This window comes from Triplophysa dalaica, chromosome 16 (assembly GCF_015846415.1).
Source record: "Triplophysa dalaica isolate WHDGS20190420 chromosome 16, ASM1584641v1, whole genome shotgun sequence".
Lineage (NCBI taxonomy): Eukaryota > Metazoa > Chordata > Actinopteri > Cypriniformes > Nemacheilidae > Triplophysa > Triplophysa dalaica.
Genome location: NC_079557.1, coordinates 15757010 through 15777211, shown reverse-complemented (window position 1 = coordinate 15777211; position 20202 = coordinate 15757010). Strand labels below are relative to the sequence as shown.

The 20202-nt window shown below is 36.6% G+C and overlaps 1 protein-coding gene across 1 annotated transcript; it reads left to right on the top strand.

Annotated features, from left to right (window-relative positions):
- The first annotated feature begins 3563 nt into the window (after nt 1-3563).
- Nucleotides 3564-5726, top strand: msx2a (muscle segment homeobox 2a). The gene is made up of 2 exons (XM_056770003.1): nt 3564-3916; nt 4574-5726. The coding sequence occupies exons 1-2, from the start codon at nt 3628-3630 to the stop codon at nt 5029-5031; spliced, it is 747 nt and encodes a 248-aa protein (XP_056625981.1). The 5' UTR covers nt 3564-3627; the 3' UTR covers nt 5032-5726.
- Nucleotides 5727-20202: the final 14476 nt, after the last annotated feature.

Genomic DNA, 20202 nt, shown 5'->3' with positions numbered 1-20202 from the left:
AGGGTGCGCCGTATTGTCGGAGCAGAAACTTCAGTACCCACATCTGACAAATCTTTTCTCAGTTCCTCAGCAGTCACACGGGGACTTTTCTCCACTCTACGCTTCAGGTAGCGCACAGCAGTTGAAGTCAGCATCTTCTTTCTGCCACGACCAGGTAGTGTTTCAACAGTGCCCTTTGCCTTGAATTTGCGAATGATGCTTCCTATGGTGTCTCTTGGTATGTTTAACATCTTTGCAATCTTCTTATAGCCATTGCCCTTCCTGTGAAGAGTATTCACCTGTTCTCTTGTCTTCCTGGACCATTCTCTTGACCTCACCATGTTTGTAACCACACCAGTAAATGTCTAGAAGGAGCTGAGTAGGCAGTCATTTTAAAGCTGCCTAATTGGTGCTTATTAGGCTTTATTGCTGCTCCCTGATATCCACAGGTGTTTTCAATACCTGACTGAAAACACTTCATTGAACCTCTGTTCTTCAGAGTGGTAGTCTTTAAGGGGTTGAATAATTATGTCAATGAAGAATTCACAAAATAAACATTTACTACTGTATTACAAAACTAATTGATGTCATTTTAGTTGCATATGGTTCTTTAAGAAGTCCTTGTAGGATTTCATTCTGAATACAATTACAAATTTACACTAAATTACCTAAAACCATTTACAGCATTGGGGGTTGAATAATTTTGAACACAACTGTATGTGCTGAATATTCTTGTAGTGCAGTTCAACCCTAAACGTGGGGTTTGTGGGCTGCTTTGTCTCTGGAGACCTGAATTGTGCATAATGGTCTGCTTGCATTTCAGTGTAGCTTAACCAAGAGAAATGAGCTGTTTTATATCACTGAACAGTAAAATTGTTATGGGCTCCGAATTTCATTTTGCTGATTTAAATCACATTCACATCTTCTGCACACTGTATTTGTAGAATTTAAAATGGGATGCGTTTTGTTACTTATGGTTTCTATAATTAAATATAATTCATATTTTCAGCCTTTTTATTACTGACAAAATAATGTTTTGATATGCGTTGAAAAATAAATGCAAATAATTATCGAAAGCAAAATATGTTTCCATGCAGTTTTAATTTAGCAATGAATCTGGTACAAATAAACCCTTTAATAAGTGTAGGTGACCAGAGTTACTTTTGTGATAACGAGATTTATTGCTCAGAAAAGTCAGACACAGTTTAGAACTCTTCTAAAACCATTGTAACATGTATGAAATCTAATTTGACCAACTCCACTGAATAGTATAATAAACTTGAATTGTTCAACTTTAAGTTCAAAACTGCTGCTTCAAAAGTGTCTTTCTCTGTGATTTCTTTGTCTTTCACTTGGAACGAGTTGTGGAATTATGAGCCAAAGCAACCAAAAAGCATTATGAGAAAGGTATTAATAATACGCTCCATTATCCTGTGGACTCTCTAAAAGAATACAGTGTTTTGTAACTCTTCACTTCTGAACATTTTCCCACCCCCGAACTGGAAAAGCAGTTTAATTTTCGCCTGTTTCATGGTCATGGTGTCTTTATCATTTTCTCACTAACTCTATTTAAAAATTGAAACTACTATACTCTGTTATAAAAGCCTAAAGACCTTTAGTATAGGAGACGATCTGCAAAAAAAAAATATTCTGAGTTTGTTTTATTTTGTCATGCTTTGGTTTAAGTTTAAGCCATGTTTATACGCTACAGTCACGATGGGCGATTTGTGAAGTTTTTGGGAGCATCAAATGCCGTAGCAAGACTAGTTCATGTCAACATTTGGGACATTTATGAGTTAATCGGTGTCTCTTCTTTAATGAAGACATAATCACCCATTCTTTGAACTGTTTCTTCAAATGCGCCCTTTGTTACAATCCACCAGATCTGTTTTCCCATGCTACTTGTACCTTTCGAATAAGAATCTTTCCTTTTGCACGATATGACAATCTGCTCCGTCTGCAGTGTCCTCAGGCCAAAGCAGCCAAATCCTGTCAAGGATTATTTCTTAAAACTTTCCTCCAGTGTTTGACCCTGCACATTGTGACAGTATTGACAGAAGCACTGGAGTGCTCTCTCTTCCCTGAATTAACTTTTTTCATCCACTCATATTTTCTCATTTATTAAGCTAAATGACTCTGAAGGAACACAAATTACTGTGATTTTTTTTAACACTTCTGCTAATCACTGTTATTATACGTAGAGAAATATGTAAAGATAAATAGTAAAATTATAAATAGTAAATAGTAAAAATCCCCAAGCATTTAATCGCAGAACACAAGTGATGTGAACACAGTGATTCATTCAAGCTTAATGAAGCCATAAGTCAAGGTCATGGCCACAGAATTAAACCTGTCACAATTGCAGAGCATGACTTCTCTGAAGCGCTGTAATAATGGTGCAGGAGCCCAGACTTGGTGGAGACACTTAAGTGTTAGTTTTGACAGGACTGACTTGTAGTTCTGCATTCTCTAGGAATCAAATAATTACCCCAGTGCGTTGCAAATCCTGCAACGGGAAGAGGGAAGTTACGCGTTAAGTTTAGTTTAGTTCTACTTTTTAGATAAACTTGACCTTCGCAAGGTCCAGTTTTAAATGAGTTTTCAAAAATCCCTAGATTTTTTACAGTAAATTTGTTATACTTTCGTTACATACAGTGCATGTGGCAAGACAGCATGCTGCTGTCAAAATGTATAATCTCTTGCTTGACAAACAGAGAAGAGTTTGCAGCTTTTAAATTGACAGACTCTGGCAACTAAGAGTGGGCGCCATGCGCTTTGTGAGGGTAGCAATTTTCCGGTATTACATTTAAATCCTGGTAAAAAGAACCGGATTCCAGGGGTCTAATTACAAGTTGTTAATAGTAGCAACAATATAATTACTGTCATTTACATCCTAGCCCAAAGCCTTCGTTCCCCTCCAAATTAATGTTACATTCAATTTGTGAAAAGCACATTGTACACCCTTATAAATCATATTGCTTGCTTAGTTGTTGTGATATGTAGGTAACAATACAATGCAATATGTCTCCTTTGCCTTATTAGAAAACTAGTGTGCATAAGCCTGTGAATATTTGACTGAAAAATCAAGAGAAATGATGTTGAGAGTTATAATTAAAAGTTTATAAGACTCATTTTATAAATATCACATGCTGTCATTAATTTTACAAATAAACTTATGGTTGGAAAACAATTTATTGTTGCTTATTAACTAATTATTAAAGCAGCAAGTATTTTGAAAACTTAAAATATAGTCTTATCTTGACATATTTTCTTAGTGTATGAACACTATATTATTATTTTAACGTAATCCTTTTATCCAAGCAGCTCAAAAGCTTCGCTACAGATCTCTTTTACCTCCATACACACACTCTGTCTCAAAATCTATCAAGGTTCCTATTTTGACTGCATTTAACGTCGTATGCTCCAGTTGGTGACGAGCCAAAGATGCCCAAAAGTGCTGTCTAAGTAGGGGGACTCGCTAGGTTTTGACGCCCAGCCTGCCGGCTAAGCGATGATTGGCTCAAGCTTTGGATGGTCTTGTAACTTTCTGCAACTTTTTGTTGAGTGTTAAAGTATAGAGAGAGCGCGTCTGCAGGTTAACGCCTTTCCCCTCCGTGTCAATGTGGAATATATGTGTTTTTTGTCGGCATGTTTTCGGCTCATTTTAATGGTAAATTGTCCTCTGATAATGATGATGGTCGCGGTTCACGGTCTCCACCGGCCGAGCGAGCAATCCGCGCGTCACGTCTCCCGTTCAGTGTTGAAGCTCTTATGTCGAAGAAAGACGCAAGAAATGAGTCAACCTGTCCGGAAACGATCCGGAAGACATGCATTATAAATCAGGACGATCGATCAGTGGACTTTTCTGAACATTGCGTTTGTGTTAAAGAGGAGTCTGCATCCTGGATTAATAAACCTGGATTATCAACGCCACCACGTAAATATCCTTATCATTGCTAACTCCTGAAGAATTGTTTTTAAAATCATGTTTTTAATATAAATATTTAAAAAATATAAATAAATATGTGATTCAGAATTACTCATTTATTTTTGCTTGAGAATAAGAATTAAGAATGAATTCAATTTAAAAGCTGAAGTAAATTTTAAAAAATGTTATTTATTTTAAATTAGCCAGCTATAAGAAATGTAAAAACTTCAGATCATGAGATGTCTTAAATTATACAGTTATACTAAAGTGAGTTAATCTCTAGATAGTTAAATTAGTTTGATATGATTTGAATTCAAGTGACTTCATGTTCAACCAGTTTTGATTGGGTCAAAAAGATTAACCCATGGTTATAGATTAACCCATCCTGGGTTGTTTTAGCCTAAAATTTGGGGTTGTTTCAACCCATTGGTCAAATATGAACTTCATCTGGGTTAATTTAACCCCAAAATTAGGTTTGTCCCTTGTTTGGCTGAACCAAAAAGTGATAAATGGCCCAGCGTTTGTAGGGTGTAGGCCTACAGCAGGTATGTGCTTGAGAAATGACATAAAGCTATCCTACAGTGCAAAAAACATTTAAAGTAAGGTTCAAGCTTTTCTTAAATGGAACGAAGAGTTTATGAGCTAACAAATGTACTCACTTTATAGGCGCATCGAGCCCGGCAACATGCTCACTCAGGAAACACAAGACAAACCGTAAACCTCGAACTCCTTTCACCACCACTCAGCTCTTGGCCCTCGAGCGGAGGTTTCGTCAAAAGCAATACCTGTCCATAGCAGAACGTGCTGAATTTTCCAGTTCTCTCAGCCTAACCGAGACGCAGGTGAAGATCTGGTTCCAGAACCGCAGGGCGAAGGCCAAGCGACTGCAGGAATCAGAGCTTGAAAGGCTCAAAATGACCTCCAAACCTATTTTGAATCCAGGCCTCACTCTCCCGTTCCAACTTTGTACGCAAGCCCAGCCGGCAGCACTGTTCTGTGGACAGTCATTTCCATTACACAGACATATGCTGCCCATTCCACCTGTTGGAATATACTCGACACCAATGGGCTACAGTATATGCCCTCTCTCAAAAGATGGGTCCCGTCTAGAGTTTCGACATTAATTAGCATGTTTCAGCATGTTTGAGACACAATGAACACAAATACCCCTTGTTCGTCTGCTGGACATATAGACATTTTTTAAATGTTTAATGGTGGAGACTGAGCTGTAAGGATAAGAGATTTTATATATGATTAGAGTTAGTTTATACATTTGATTGTCTTTCGTACGCAAACAGTGTGCTTTGGTGGCAATAGAGAGAGCGGTTAGAAATTTGCTATTTGGACAATTTTTTTCCATTACATAGTTTCACATTTTTTTTGCATCTTGTCAACCCAGATGAAAAAAGTGCACTATAATACACTTAATTGTACTTAAAGCACTCCATTTTTATGCACCACTTTTGTACTTCATATACAAAAAAAAAATATTTTTAGTATTTCTTAAGATAAACTAAAGAAGATCCAAGTGTACTCAACTTTGAGACACAATGAACACAAGTGCAACTATATTTTTAGTATATTAAGTACAAAAGGAATGTGCCACAAGAAGTGTGACAAAATCAATTTAAGTAGCCTAAATTATGGAAGCATATTTGAATAAAGCGCACTAAATGTGCTTTTTGCTTGAGAAATCATAAAAGAATTTAAGTAGGATAAAATATCACTGAAAAATTTGTATGTATTCAATTATCTAGTGAGTTGAGCTCAGCTTTTATTTTTCAAAGCGGTTTTAATTGTTCACAAATGTCATAATGACTTGATTCATATTTTACCCCTGTAGTCTTATAATAAAATACATTTGTTTGATCATTAAAAATGTGTTTATGAAAAACAAATGTAGCATAATCTAAAATTTACGCTTTGTACATTTTGGCAATGTATCATTTATAAATGATTTATAAAACCTTTTGATATAAATAAATAAACACTAAGAGCTGTGATGAAGGCCGATTTTCATAACCTAATTGAAATTTAAGAAGAAAACTATTAATATTAAACAGTTTTGCTTGGATTTGTGAGATGTGGTTGTTTTTAGGGAAAATTTATATGGAATGAGACCAGCTCACAATTAAACCTCCCGCATGGCTAATGCTTTTTAAATTGAGCTCTTGAAAAGAGGCTTTTAAGCGTTCCTGCTTATAATCAGTGGAAATGTTCAGGTTGACCTGTGTGGCTCTTCATGCTGGTGGTCCCAGGAAAGTTAATTAAAGGGTGTCATAACATGACGCATGAAAACACAGTGTCAGCCATGTCAGTTCGTAAATCTCTCTGTGTGCTACAACAGAGGAATGTGTTGACCTGTTGCATTCTCTAATGATCTTAGTCCAGTATTATGTCAAATTTATTATTGATTACAGCGTTTGATGTACAGCTGGTGTTTCATTAAGCCATCTATTTTGGCAAAATTACAAATAAAAAATAGCCCAATTTGATCGATCATATATTGTTTGCTTAGGATGTCATTTACTTTTCTGTTACAGTTAAACGAGAGGGGATTGCCTTCCCTGCCTTGTCTACCCCTTTTAAAAATACCATTCCCTTTGTGTTGTGATGTGGATCAGAGCTTTAACTGATGTCGAATGCCAAGCTCTATGTCAACCGGACCCTTTCCTAATCGTCCATGGCTTAGTTTAAATCCCCCAGTGTGAAATGGTGTATGCTGAACACACATGCACATAACATTACATGACTGGCTTCACCTTCTTTTGCTAACCTGACTGTAACATTGTTTGGCACTGACTAACTGTTTCTTGTTTCTCTTAAACTACATTACAATTAGCAGTTATTTCACACTCCATTACAATTCCTTTGTTTTTAAAACAAGCTGCAACATTAGTTTGATAGCAGATCTTTTGTAGAACAAGAATTTACTTCTGGCTCACACAAGCAGTTTGACTCCTTAGTTGAAACTGAAAGATCTTAATGGCAAGTTTTTCTGACTGTTCAATCCACGTTGTGGAAAGCTTTCATCCTTAGCGACTGCAACAGGGGAGGTCTATGAAGGTGGTTTAGTTCTTTTTTTGTGGTTGTTTTTATTCAGGACTGAGCCTCTGAAGGGAAATAATGTCATTTAATGGCCTCTCATTGACCATAAATACTTTTTTTTATCATTTACCATTACTGTATGTAGATAATATATTTAAAATGCATTTCGGCAGTCACTGTGCTTCATTTTTTATATTTGACAATCCTAGCATGTCAGGTAACGTTAAATAAGGTGTCTTGACAGTAGTCAATCATCTGTGACTAAATACAGACCAAAGATATAATTTTGGTCTTTGTTTTTCAAAGTTTCACTTCTAACAAACACTGTACTTTGAAATCAGCTTCAAAGCATTATTTGCTTTCAATGGCTGCCACTTCCTGATTTCCATTAGATTTTTCTGGTAGATCCTATGCATAGGTGTTTTGTTTGTCTTGGTGACCTTGTGCCCAAAATAAGTGACACAACATGCACTGTTGATCATGCAGTGTTGATATACTGACCATGTCCACTAGATGTAGCAATTTCTTAAGAAAATAAAGGCAAGGCAGTCCATTTAAAACACACATGTGTAATTATAACAAACGATTCTGAGACCTTTTATATAATTAATATAATAAATAAAATAATCCTATTTTACAACCTATCTAAAGCAATTATTTTATTCATTATATAACTATGTGTACAGTAGCCTACTTTCCAAACTCAACAAGCACAAACATTTTTTCATTTATAAACTAAAGAAAATCTGACACAAAGAAATATGAACACTATTCCATTGCCACTATGCCATCGATCCCCTGTTGTCATTTAAATCACTCAACTAGATCTCGTGTAGATGCACAATGCTGTGTCTGCGTACAAATCACCCGTATACCTGTAGTTAGTGTTTACAGAGAATATGCAAGGTAAGCCTGAAGTGCGATAAATGTAATTGTTCCAAGCAGAAATTATTGACAATGAGCACAATGGGTCTGATGGGGAGGAAAAGGAGCCAGCCAATGCCACTGCGTTGAGCTCCACAGTCCACACACCTGCCAACATGACCAGTGGCTCGGCCATCTCTCTGCTCAGCAGACCGTTGAGTGAAACCAGTGTGAGATAAACAAACTTCAGCCTTTGCATTTTCCTCTTCACAAAGCTTTGCAAAAACATGTTTTCTCAAAATGAAAGGCTGGCTGAATCTGAATGTTGCTTTGAAAATGAAATGCGTTATAGCCTGAAAAAAGTAATGATTAGTAACCGTGTGAATATTTCTAGAAGATATCTAGTCATGCACTCGAATATTTTGTAATCTGATGTTTTCTCTTCTGCTTTGTATCAATGTTGGGAGACCCACATTTTAATTATCCCGAATACGTATAAACAGCATGTTATGATGCAGGGAGAACATATCTACACCAAGGAAATCCATCAGTCAGCTAAAACGCAACACTAAAGGAGTCATATTTGTGCTGGCAGTGACTGCAGTTCTCTAGAGGCTGGAGTAAAGCAGTCTTTTTATTTCAGATAGTGTCATTATGGGAAATCCCTTTATCTCGCCATCAAAGCCCTTGAGCAGATGTTGTATGAAACAATCACTTTTTTCACTCTCTTAACAGCTGGGGAATAAGAGCGTCTAAAATAGTCCTCCTGGAAGATGTCTCTTTACTTACACATGTGATGTTGATGTTCTGACACAAATACTGTAATCATTCAATCTTAGTAAGTCAAATGCTTAAAGAAATTGAAATACATCCAGCTTCAAATGCTCCGAGTAACGGGTCGAGAATGGATTACAATAGGGCTAGCTCTGGGAAAATACCATACATTACATAATTAGTACTGAAAGTGTTGAAAATAAAAAATAGGGAAAAGACACTTGCCGTTTATTTACAATAAATTTAGTTTTGCAGTGCAATATCATTTGTCAAGGACCTAATTATGCATACAATGAAAGTCTACAGTATTTCAGCCTTATCTCAAGTGACATATAACTATTTTATGATTTGTAGAAGGTGAATTATATCAAAACATTGATTTGTAGAAAAGAGCAATTTCAAATCATAAGCCTAACTGTCAATGGCTCGAAAGCAAATCATACTAAAACGTACATATGAGATCATATAAACTCATACAAATAGGCCACCTCATAAAAAAGCTACAAAAAATCTCGACTCATCTTTTTTTAATTATTTTTCGCATGGTTTTTTTTGAGTTACACTTACTCTCAAAATTTGAGATAACTTATAATTTTGTTAAAACTAATAGATTTGACAAATCATTCGGATTGACACTATAAGTAGATTAGAGTGATAATTCACCCCAAAATGAAAATTTCTTTCTTTTTTTCCGCAAAGCACAAAAAAGAAAGCACAACATTTTTTTGAAAAATGCTGTTAAGCAAACTTTGTATTTATATATTTACGGTATGCTGTTCAGTTAACAACTTTCTAAGAAAGTCATACAGGTTTGAAATGACCAAAAGGTGAGTAAATGATGATGACAGAATTTATATTTTTGGGTGAACTTTAAGTTAAGTTGACTCAAATAAAAAAAAGATTGTGTACGACTTGTCGGTGGTTGGGTGTTTTGATGCAATATCATAATGCACTTGGTATAGAAACATCTATATACTTTAAATAAAATGGTTAAAATGAACAAAATGACACAAGAACAGGCGGCCGGTTGTTATTGCAGAAATAACGGTTGTTATTCGCGATAACAGCCGGCTGCTTGTACATTATCCCGCTTAGTTCATGGCTACTTGGCACATGAGAAAAAACGACATGAAATGTGAATTTGAAATATTTTATTATTTTAAAAATTTTCCCAATTGTAGACCTTCTGTGAGAAAAAGCTGTCAACTTTCGGTTTTAAGGTTAGAAACGATGTTCAAATGTCACAAACAGGCAATTTCGTTTAATCGTTTGTAAGAATAATGTCATATAGGCCACTGTATGTTTTTAAAATACGTTTTTATATTTAATTTGTCAAAAAAACTGTAAAAATTATTTGTTGGATCTGAGTTACTTGTGTTATCAGTTTTGGGAATAACAAACCTGCAAGTGTTGCGACTTGCCAATCAGAATCAAGCATTCCAATGAGCCATGTAATAAAATAAAAATAACCTAGATCACATTAAAAAAAAATTTGAAAGTTTGATTTGTGCCAATTACTTTCACAATTCAGAAGAAATCAATATAATTATATATTACAATATATTAACAACCAACAATTAAAGTGATGCTTGATTTTACATGTTTTTGTTTACTTTTGTGCAAAAGTAATTCTGGTAAAATGTAAAATAGGTCCTGGAGCAAAGCTAATTGGGATGCACTGCCTGTCAGATTTGAAGACAGCACCCTCTCGTCCAGCACGGCGCAGATCACAGCACTTCCCCCATTGCTATTGTTGTCTAAGAATGTTATATCTCCCTGCCTACAACGCCCCATCACAGGATGTAGAACAACCCAGATACAGCCTTCTGATGGCAATGGTTGAATGGTGTGGGCATTGTTTTGCTGAACGAGAGCTTTCACTTCAGTGACTTTGATCTCTGGGCTGGATTTGTTCTCATGTGCAGCTTTTTTTTTGTATGTGCAAGGTTAAGAGGTCTTTGCTTAGAGCCTGGAACTATTATAAATATTTCACTGGCAATGCAAAAAGTTCTAAAAGAAAAAAGCCAGTGAGCTAAAAATATAGCAGCTTTAAATAACCTCAACCATGAACCAAGTTTTAGTTGTACCTTAATATACCTCAGCACTGCAGAAGAAAACTTTGGTTTCATTCACTACAAAGTGTGTAGATTTTCGTATTTATAGGCACATTTGAACTTCTCGCGAAAACTTTACGCCTAATTCACAACACGTGCGTAAGCATATGAATTTGTTCTTTACCTCGTCATAGGCTGCATCCCAAAAAAACCACTTACGGTCTTTGCACTTGACCACTTGACTACTTTCATGATGTATTTCCAGTTTTCGGCCCAAGTGTTCTAGTGGCCGTGAAGATCCCAAGTGAGAATGTAGTATTTCTAACCCGATGGGACACACGTAGCAAGTGCAAACATATAGCGTTTATTAATGTGGTGATAAAAAGCAGTTTTACACAATACATAACTCTGGAGTTTTCACCCAAAAAATGTGCAACACTACGTTTCACTACAAAATTATATGTATTATCTAATTATATAGTCTATTATATTTTTATAGCACTTCATTTGTATTGTATCAAAGCATCTGTACCAGATAATGCAAAAATAAAAGAAAAACACGTTAGCCAAACATAGAATAAATAAAGATATAACCTTAAAAGTAGTTGTATAAATTACATTGGAAAGCGTTACACTTAGCCCTGAATACCACCTCGAGTGTGGGTTTAGTGTGCATTAAGGACACTGCACTTTGGCAGATTTGCGCTCTTCCTTCCTGTCGTGTGCACAAGCTCTTAAGTGGCCAAGACCGCAAGTGGGGGTATTTGGAAGCAGCCCGAATGTAAATTAATTTGGTGTATTCTAAATGAGCGGCGGTGTGCACGAGTTTAGTCATTTGCATAAAACACACCTAGTCCATCTCCATATTAGGGCTTTCCGCCTAACCTTTCTTTTACCACCTGTCTTCACTTAAGTCAAACATACTCCAGGTAACTCCATGTGACGCTGTCTACAGACGAACTCTCGCCAGTAATTCCATGTGCGCAGTCCTCAAAATCAGTTCATACCAAAGACCACAGGTCTAAAGTAGGCGGAGGCGCTCGTTACCATCTTGTCGTAGCGTGTCGCTCCCGGATAATCGAAAATGGCTAAAATGTGGAACTCGGATAGAGCTGAAGCGCCTGGTTTGCTGAAACCACTTATCACTCTAGTGGCCACGCACCTAATTAGCAGAATTTTAAGGCTTAATATACGTTAAACTGGTGAGTTCTAAAAAATATCATACTCCTCACAGTTGTCATGAAGGGTAATTAGATATCTAGACCAAAATAATTTTTTGCACCAGGCTGTTGCACCATTTTTACATGGAGCTCAATGAGATTCTGCTCTCTTTTGGAGCCAGCCTCTTGCGGAAAGTCGCTAAATTGCAATTAATGTCACTTCCGTGTCTGCTTCACGAGAGAGACCGGAAGGTTGCCCCTCAGTTCATAGACAATAAAACACCTTTATTCCGAGTTCTCGTAAGACACATGTTTATGTTAAGATTCAACAACAGCCAGAAAGCTTTTGCATTTGGAACTGTTTTTAAGGGAGTTGCAATGTATACAAAATGTGCCTCCAAGGGTTTGTTGTAAATGCTTTGAGGTCAGAATAATAGTGTTTTGTCCTTGTACAGCACATTGAAGTTGATGACTGTGGGAATGCTCTGGGACATTTTGTATACCACAGCATTCGCAATATGTGTATCAGTTACTGTAAGTGACATCCAGTGAATACTGATGGGATACAATTGCATTGATCAGAGGCCAATGCAAGTGTTAGGCCATGCTTTCTACTGTAATCATTGACTTTGAAATGTGTATGCTATAGATTCTATGCATTACTTTGTAGACCTTCGTATGGTCTGTTTTTAGTCTGACATATTTTCTATTCTTTACAAAGAGTTTGTTGTTGCTCCTCATTGGCACATGTGGCATGCAAAGATTCAGCCTTTTTCCTTCCTTTAACTAAAGAGCAAATGCGTTTTTACAATGATGGTGTTTCTGGCTTGATGAGCATGGCAGAACAAAACAATTATAGATTAGAGTATCTCTGAGTTTTGTTACAAACACTATACACAAATCACTTAACCCTTGTAAGATGCTCATGTTTTGATACTCTGTCATTGTTCAGTGTCCAGCTCAAAGACTCACTAAAACCAGCCAATTTCAACAAAAACCATCCCAAATTTTAACTGCCAAAATATGTGGTAGAAATGTATTGCAATGACAATCACATATGATAATGACTGTTTTATATCCTTAAAACGAAGTAAGACAAGATGACAAAGATAATAAACGCCAGGAAAACAGATCAAATGGATAAAACATGCATTAAGCAAATGCATTAAAAGAGTTAGAAAATATGACTAATATGTCCAGGAACCACTTCAAAGCGGCAATCAAGAAATTAACAATGACTTTTGCCCTCAAAAAACACATGTATCACTATAAAAAATTTTTTTTCAAAAAGTGCCCACTATAATTAATCGGAAAGTCATTCATGAACTTCATGCACACACCACGGCCAACTGCTAAAAATGTGCAATTCATTGATACATAGGCTACTAATACGACAGAACAAAATAGAACAGCAGAAACAATAATGATTACATTTGAAGGCCGACCTTAACATCTGACAGAACTACAGTATGTATTTCATGAAATATATTTTGCAGATCGTATAATGCAAAATTTAGCAAGTCCAGCAGATGTCAAGAGTATGTCAGAGTAGAGTCTGCACAGTTTAAAGGTGTGGTGATGATGTACAGAGGAAATATAATCCTATATTCTGTTTGATTTCTATTAAATCATTCAACTGTGCTCTGAATTCAGTTGTAGTTATATTTTCGAGTCATCTGTCACTACATGTGTAATTCCCCGTTGCGAGATTTGATTTACTCTCCCATTACCGTGCAACACTTAGGGCCTACTGTATTTTGGCCACTTTGGCATTGTGATCGCTTCAATAGGCTATACAAAATCTGATCATGTATCGCGCGTAAACCCTGTCACTCACGAGGCTATACAAAATCTGATCCTGTATCGCGACAAAACCCGGTCACTCACGAGTAATCACATCTCAACGGTGGATTGATTGACAGGTCTCCCTATCCTAGACAAAGACCTGATTGGTTAAACTGAACAAATAATAAGGGCTATGTGTTTATGACTGCACTACACATTATTTTCAAACGTTTTGAAATAACTTGACTAAATAAAGCTTAATAAACGCAAAGAAAAAGCAAGTTGCCTGGGCTGGCTTTTATTTTTCATAAGGGAACTCGCCCAATCTGACAATCTATTTTTATTAATAAACAGTTTTAACACTTTTTTAAATACAGCCATAAAAGTTCATGTAAAAATATTTAGCAAAAATTACAAGCAACACAGAGAGCATGTGGTTCATCCTTTTATTTACCTCTGTTAAATCACATTTATATTAAAAGTTGCTATTGCTTTGTGTAAACGATGTACTGAAATAAAGGTGTTTATTTTAATATAAATATACATTTTAAGTAGATATTTAAAACGGGTCCTAGAGATCGGAAAACCACACAAGGGTTAATGAATTACAAGAAACCTAAACAGCTCTTTTAAATAAGGTTGTATAATAAGAGAACATTGCAGATTGTAGGATTTAGGTTAATGATACTTGTGAAACAGCATTGCAATGGACATTGAGATTTTCCAATCTAATTTCATTAAGATTTTTACGACGAGGCGATTTCAAATGTTTTATACGTTGTGCATCATCCCAAGCTGTACAATTATTAGCAAAAAAGCAAGAATGAGGCCCCACTCCTAAACTGAAAGTCAATGGGGTGAATGCAAATTTTTCTGAAACAAACTAATTCATAGGAATAGCCACTTCGTACAATTAGTTAGGAATTGTTGTATGATTTTGTTGGATTTTGTTGATTTTTTAATTTTTGCAAATAATGCTGCACTTTATAGGCCACTTTGCAATATGTGAACACTGGTTCAGAAGCACTTCAGGTTTCTGTTTTTTATTCAATTTAAAATCTTAATTTTTTTATTCTTTTAATTTATACATTTTTATATTAAAGCTAAAAAAACATTTAATATTATTTAATGCTTACATTTGAAAATCTTACATATATAATTCAATCTGAAATATAATCTTTTAACTTTTTGATCTGGCTATAAATGTTATGTTTCTTTATTTTATTTGTGTAATGTTAAATGAAACAGGAAGTTCTTCCAGACCAGTGTTGTTTACATCTCCTGAAGTGGTCTAGGTTGTATATCATGTTTAAAAATTGCATTTATTGTTTAGTTCCACTGTGAAGATATGGCAACAGTAACAATTGCAAATGCATTTTTGAAACAAAGAATGATCACTATTGCTCGCATTGTATTGAAGACAAATTGTTTTGTTTGTCAAAGCAACTCTTAAAGGGTAAAGAGAAAAAGGCTTAAATATTCCTTATGTTGATGATATAAATGAAGTTGTATTTACTGGATTATGTTCTATGGGGCACATTCAGGATGTAATGTGCTCACCCTGACACAGCTGCAGCCGAGTTTATTCGACTCTTTCTTTTCGGAGGGGGTCGGCTGGCTCCCAGGAACCCATCTGACACAAGCATTTTTTTCAACAGGGCCATATTTAGCCTGCTATTTGCTGCGTCCATCGTGAATCTGGAATTTCTACAGAAGCACTTGTAAAAGGGAACCCATAGCCATATTATACTTGGCTCTGCTGTCCTTTCGCTTACACTGTTTGTCTCTGTGGCGACGCCTCAAATCTCGGCAGCTCAAATCTCGTCCTTTATTCTCAAGCACAAAGGAAAGGCTTGCTGCACTTGAACACGGTGGTTTAATATTATCCCATAAAAAACAAGTTACACAATTATGAATAGAAGATCTAGGCACACTATCAAATATCCTGGGGGAACTCTATAAGCCTATACAATCTTGCTTTGTTGTGCTCTTTGTTATTTGCCTCTGTTTTATGTTGTGTATGACTCATGGAGATGGGTTTTGGAATTCAGGTGTTCCCTAAGGTGAGTCGATGCAAAGGAAGTGCTGCAGCATCATATGAGAGCTCAGATTTGTTGGAGGTCTGAATGTTCACAGTGAGTTGGAATCTCAGACACGCTTGGTTGTGCTGCATGGTTTTGAACCTCATCCAAACCGCACAAGAGGTAACAAAGTCTTTCACGATCTGGGAATTAGTACAATTCACCCTGTTCGAGCTCTTCAATTCTGCCAAGACTCTTGTGTTTTCCAGGAGGGAGGGCAGAGAGAACCAATATTCTCCCTTTCTTTCGTTTATCCAAGTTCTTCAGTCTCTCATCCTTGGAGTGCGAGTGTCTTGTGTTTTTGATAGAGGGCATCTGTCTGCTAATGGCAGTGATGTGATGAGATTAGTCAGATTGGACGGGCCCCACTTCAAAAACAGGCCTAAAGGGTATTGCATTAGCATTGCATCCATTCAAACATGACACAGCTTTCCCTGACACTGTCCTTCAATAGGCAAAGGATTCCTATTTTTGAAAGCCCAAAGCATCAACCTCTAATCTACGTTAGGTATGTTATGCCTGCCTTGATTGTACATTCTCACACTTGGCACCATGTAGCTTTCCTATGGCTTAATGGTTAGAGCATTTTGCCAGCAATGCCAAGGTCATGGGTTCGATCCCATGTTATTGCATATAGTCAGAAATAAATGTATATTACAATGCAATGTGAGTCGCTTTGAATAAAAGCGTCCGCCAAATTTATAATGTAAAATGTAAATGGTCACAGGTCAAACAGGGATATTGTTAAAGGGGGGATTTAACGCTGTTTCATGCATTCTGTCTTATTTACAATGTCAAACATGCTGGCTCAATCATGCTTAACGTGGTCAACTTGTTAAAAAACGAGTTGGATGTATGACGTAGGATTTCTGTGCTCGATACACTCCCCCATCACTCCAACTTGTTTCGAAAAGTTTTATAAGTCTGGATCCCTGCTTCGTAAAAAAACATTGCATAACTTTTATTGGGCAACTCTCCCGGAAAAGCTCGGCAAGGCAAAAAAAAATAGCCCTCCAACCGACAAGCGATATTAAGACCTGCCTACCATCGAGATTGCTGCGCTGTGGTCTTGCAGCTTGTTACACTTGCGATAGTGAGAGAAGTCAGTATAGTTTGTTTGTTCACGGCATTTTGGAGATTGTTTGAAACCGATAGATGGGGCGGTCCCAGTCCTAAAAGATGCCGGACATGAACCGCATGCGGTAAGTAAAACTAAGTCATATGTCTTTTATTGGCAATCGGCACGTAACGTTACGTGCATTCTGTAAAAAACAATAATGCGATGATGTAATGTTATTGTGTGCATGTTCTCTAGTTCCATCTCTCCTGCCTGCCTCCAGCAGCTCGTGTTTAACCAGAAGTAATCGTAAAGCTGTATCTCTCTTTTATAAATGTGATCAAACTAAATACTCTTTGAAGATACAAGGTATCCAATACTACTGTATAGGTACTCAAGATTAATATGAGATTGTCAGAAACTGCATGTGTAACCCGGCTCTAATGAATTTACCCTCACAAAAAAATCTATTTTTAAGTGTGCTAATAGAACATATTGACTTATATTTTCAGTTTACTCTTTATGTACTTTTCAGAAATATACTTAAAACTTTGTGTACCACAAAACACAAAAGAAGAAATTTAGAAAATGTTGTTAACTGGACCCCATTCACTTGCATTGGTTTTATGGCCCTACAATAGAAGTGAATGAGGTCCAGTGCTGATGGTTTACCAACTTTCTTCAAAATTCCTCCTTTTGTGTTCTGCAGAAGAAAGACAGTCATACAGGTTTAAAATGATAAGAGGTGAGTAAATGATGGAAGAATGATAATTTTTGGTGAACTTTCAATATTACTTACTACATAAAATGTACTACCTTTAGTAACGTATACATACTGTATTAAAATTAACTTTAAGTATCTTTATTTATTTATTTTTATATATTTTTTTAAACCATCTAAGCACTATGCTTTAACTGTATGTTCTATATATTTTCATCTCTATGTCATATGTTTCATGAATAAGACCTATAATGACTTTAGATCAGAAATGGCAAGCATACCCTAAAGTGGAGTTTTTTTTCTAAATTCCCCGTTTCTGTTACTGTCTTTGTCACCACCGCTTACACAACTGCTATCATCTGTCAATTGATTCAACCGAATCCAACAAAACAACGCTTTCACTTTTGGAGAGGACTTTGCTCATCCCACCCAGGGGCTTCTCTGGCAGAGTGGGTGCAACATTTGGGCCTGACATGTGAATGGACTATAAGGATTAGGATGGAATCGGATTAAATGGGAAATTTGCCTAATGTCCTCTGAGATTTAATTTAGCCATACAATGTGTTATTGCTTCCAACATCCTGCATCCACCCTCTTCAGGCTGCAATAGTTTTCACCCCACAAATCTAATCCTCATATAACAGACTTGAAACTGAGCGACAGAGCATCATTGACATGTTATACGGTTGAAGACATCGTTTACCCATGCTGTAAGATTAAGATATCAGCATGTTGAGCAGGAATGGTGTGCTTAAACATCAAACGTGCAGCCCTGTCAGTCGACATGAGGATCTGTTGACGCATCACCGCTGCGTCCCTCGCAGCTCCCGACCCTTTACTTATTAATCTGTCACAGTGATTGTATGCAAGCTATTAGAAATGCATTAGTTTGGGTAATACAGTATCCGTTGTGATTTAGCCTATACATTTTAAATGAGAGGGGAGAGAATTCATCAAAAAGGTTTGATTGCACTTCCATCATTGTTCTTTTATGCTCGGCCTTTGAGAACATGGATTTAGACGATGCATTACGTTTTGTCAAACGCTCACACGTTTCTAATTTCTCCAATTTATTCGAGCAGTATTTACATCCATGTAGTAGGGTGACGTTGTGAAAGACCGATATGATTTTGCCACATTCTGCCCACGACTGACGTTGTTGGAAAATTGAGGTAGTGGACTGTTTATGCAAGTCTTTTCTCTGAGGGACATCTTCCTGTCTCTATGTCTGTGCGGTCACTAGTAGCCAATTAATTTTAAAGGCTACCCTGCGAACAGTTTTATTGCTCAGAGGTTGTTCTTTCGCGTAGTTAAGTTGATTTTAATTAGCAATTTTCTGAAAAATATCTCAGAGTAAATTGAAAATTGATAAGGACACAAGTGAGATTACTACGCAAGAAGCACGAGACCTAAGCCAAAAGTCTCAATTTGTATGCTCATTGCTGTCTTGGAAAAAATAATGAATAAATAGAGATCTCTCTTTTCTTCAATTTTCTTATGGGTACTACATGGCCACACGTTTTTGGACGTTTAAGAAATATCAAAATCTTACAGTATAACAAAATATATCAAACCACATGACTTTTAAAGATGGCACGACATTTTGCAAAAAAAAAATTGTTAGGGTTTGAATCAAAACAATGGATACACTGTTCGAAATGAAGACAAAAGTATCCGGAAGCTTTTTGGGTGTCACATTTTGGTCACATGACTATATGTGACCTACATTATAGTTGATTCTCTGAGAGGATGTTTGACTCCAACTTAGTTCTGAAAGCAGATCTTAAATGGATAGTTTACCCAAAAATGAAACTTATGTCATCACCCTCTATCTATTTCAAACCTGTATGACTTCAGCAAAACACAAAAGATATTTTAAAGAATGTTGGTCCCATTCACTTTTATTAAATGGACACAAAACCAACGCACGTCAATGAATAGGGTACCACCGTTATTCGGTTACCAACTTTCTTCTAAATATCTTTTTTTGTGTTCTGCAGAAGAATGAAAATCATACACTAGAGGGCGAATAAATGATGACAGAATTTTCATTTTTGGGGTGAACTATCCCTTTGAAGATGCTTTGGGCAATTTGGTGGCTTCTAATACACCAATATGTGATTGAGGCCACTGTGTAAATTACATTACACGAAAAGAAACAAAGGTAGAGTTTATTTAAAGGAGGTGGGTAAAATGAATGAACACTACACTCCTCCGGTATCCACCCATGAAATATGCACAAGTGCGCTATATAACACTAATTCTGTTGATTAGACTAATTACACAGTGTTCCCACTGTTTCCTGTCGTCTGACACTGACCAAGCGCAATGTAGATTACAGCATCAAATGACAGTGATGACTCACGCGCCGCCGTTTCTGGATCACAGCATCTAGTGTTTAATAACTCATCCAATATGCTTCCTATTGTGTGTGATATGAGAAGTTGGAATTTGAGGCTGAGTGGTAATGTCAGCTTTGAGGGCCCCGCTGTGAGAGGTTGACTCTTACTCTAGAAGCTGGCAAGCAAAAACAATTTGACTCCCAGTTAGTCTGAGCAGGGCTTGAGCTTATTATCTCTATCCATGCTGCCTTTGCTCGGTATCAAGACAGCACGACAGTAACAAATAAACTTTAAGAGGCCGACGGCCGTGATTCCTCCTGCGTGTTGTTGTTTTGTATTCGAGATTCATCAGCTGAAGAATGAGCAGGAGTGAAGAGGAATTACGGATACGGAGATGGATTTTAATAAA

Bases quoted from the DNA above. Each gene is read 5' to 3' on its own strand.
- msx2a (XM_056770003.1), top strand. From the start codon at position 3,628: ATGTTTTCGGCTCATTTTAATGGTAAATTGTCCTCTGATAATGATGAT. The intron at 3,917-4,573 runs GTAAATATCCTT...CTCACTTTATAG, and splicing joins TGGATTATCAACGCCACCAC to GCGCATCGAGCCCGGCAACA.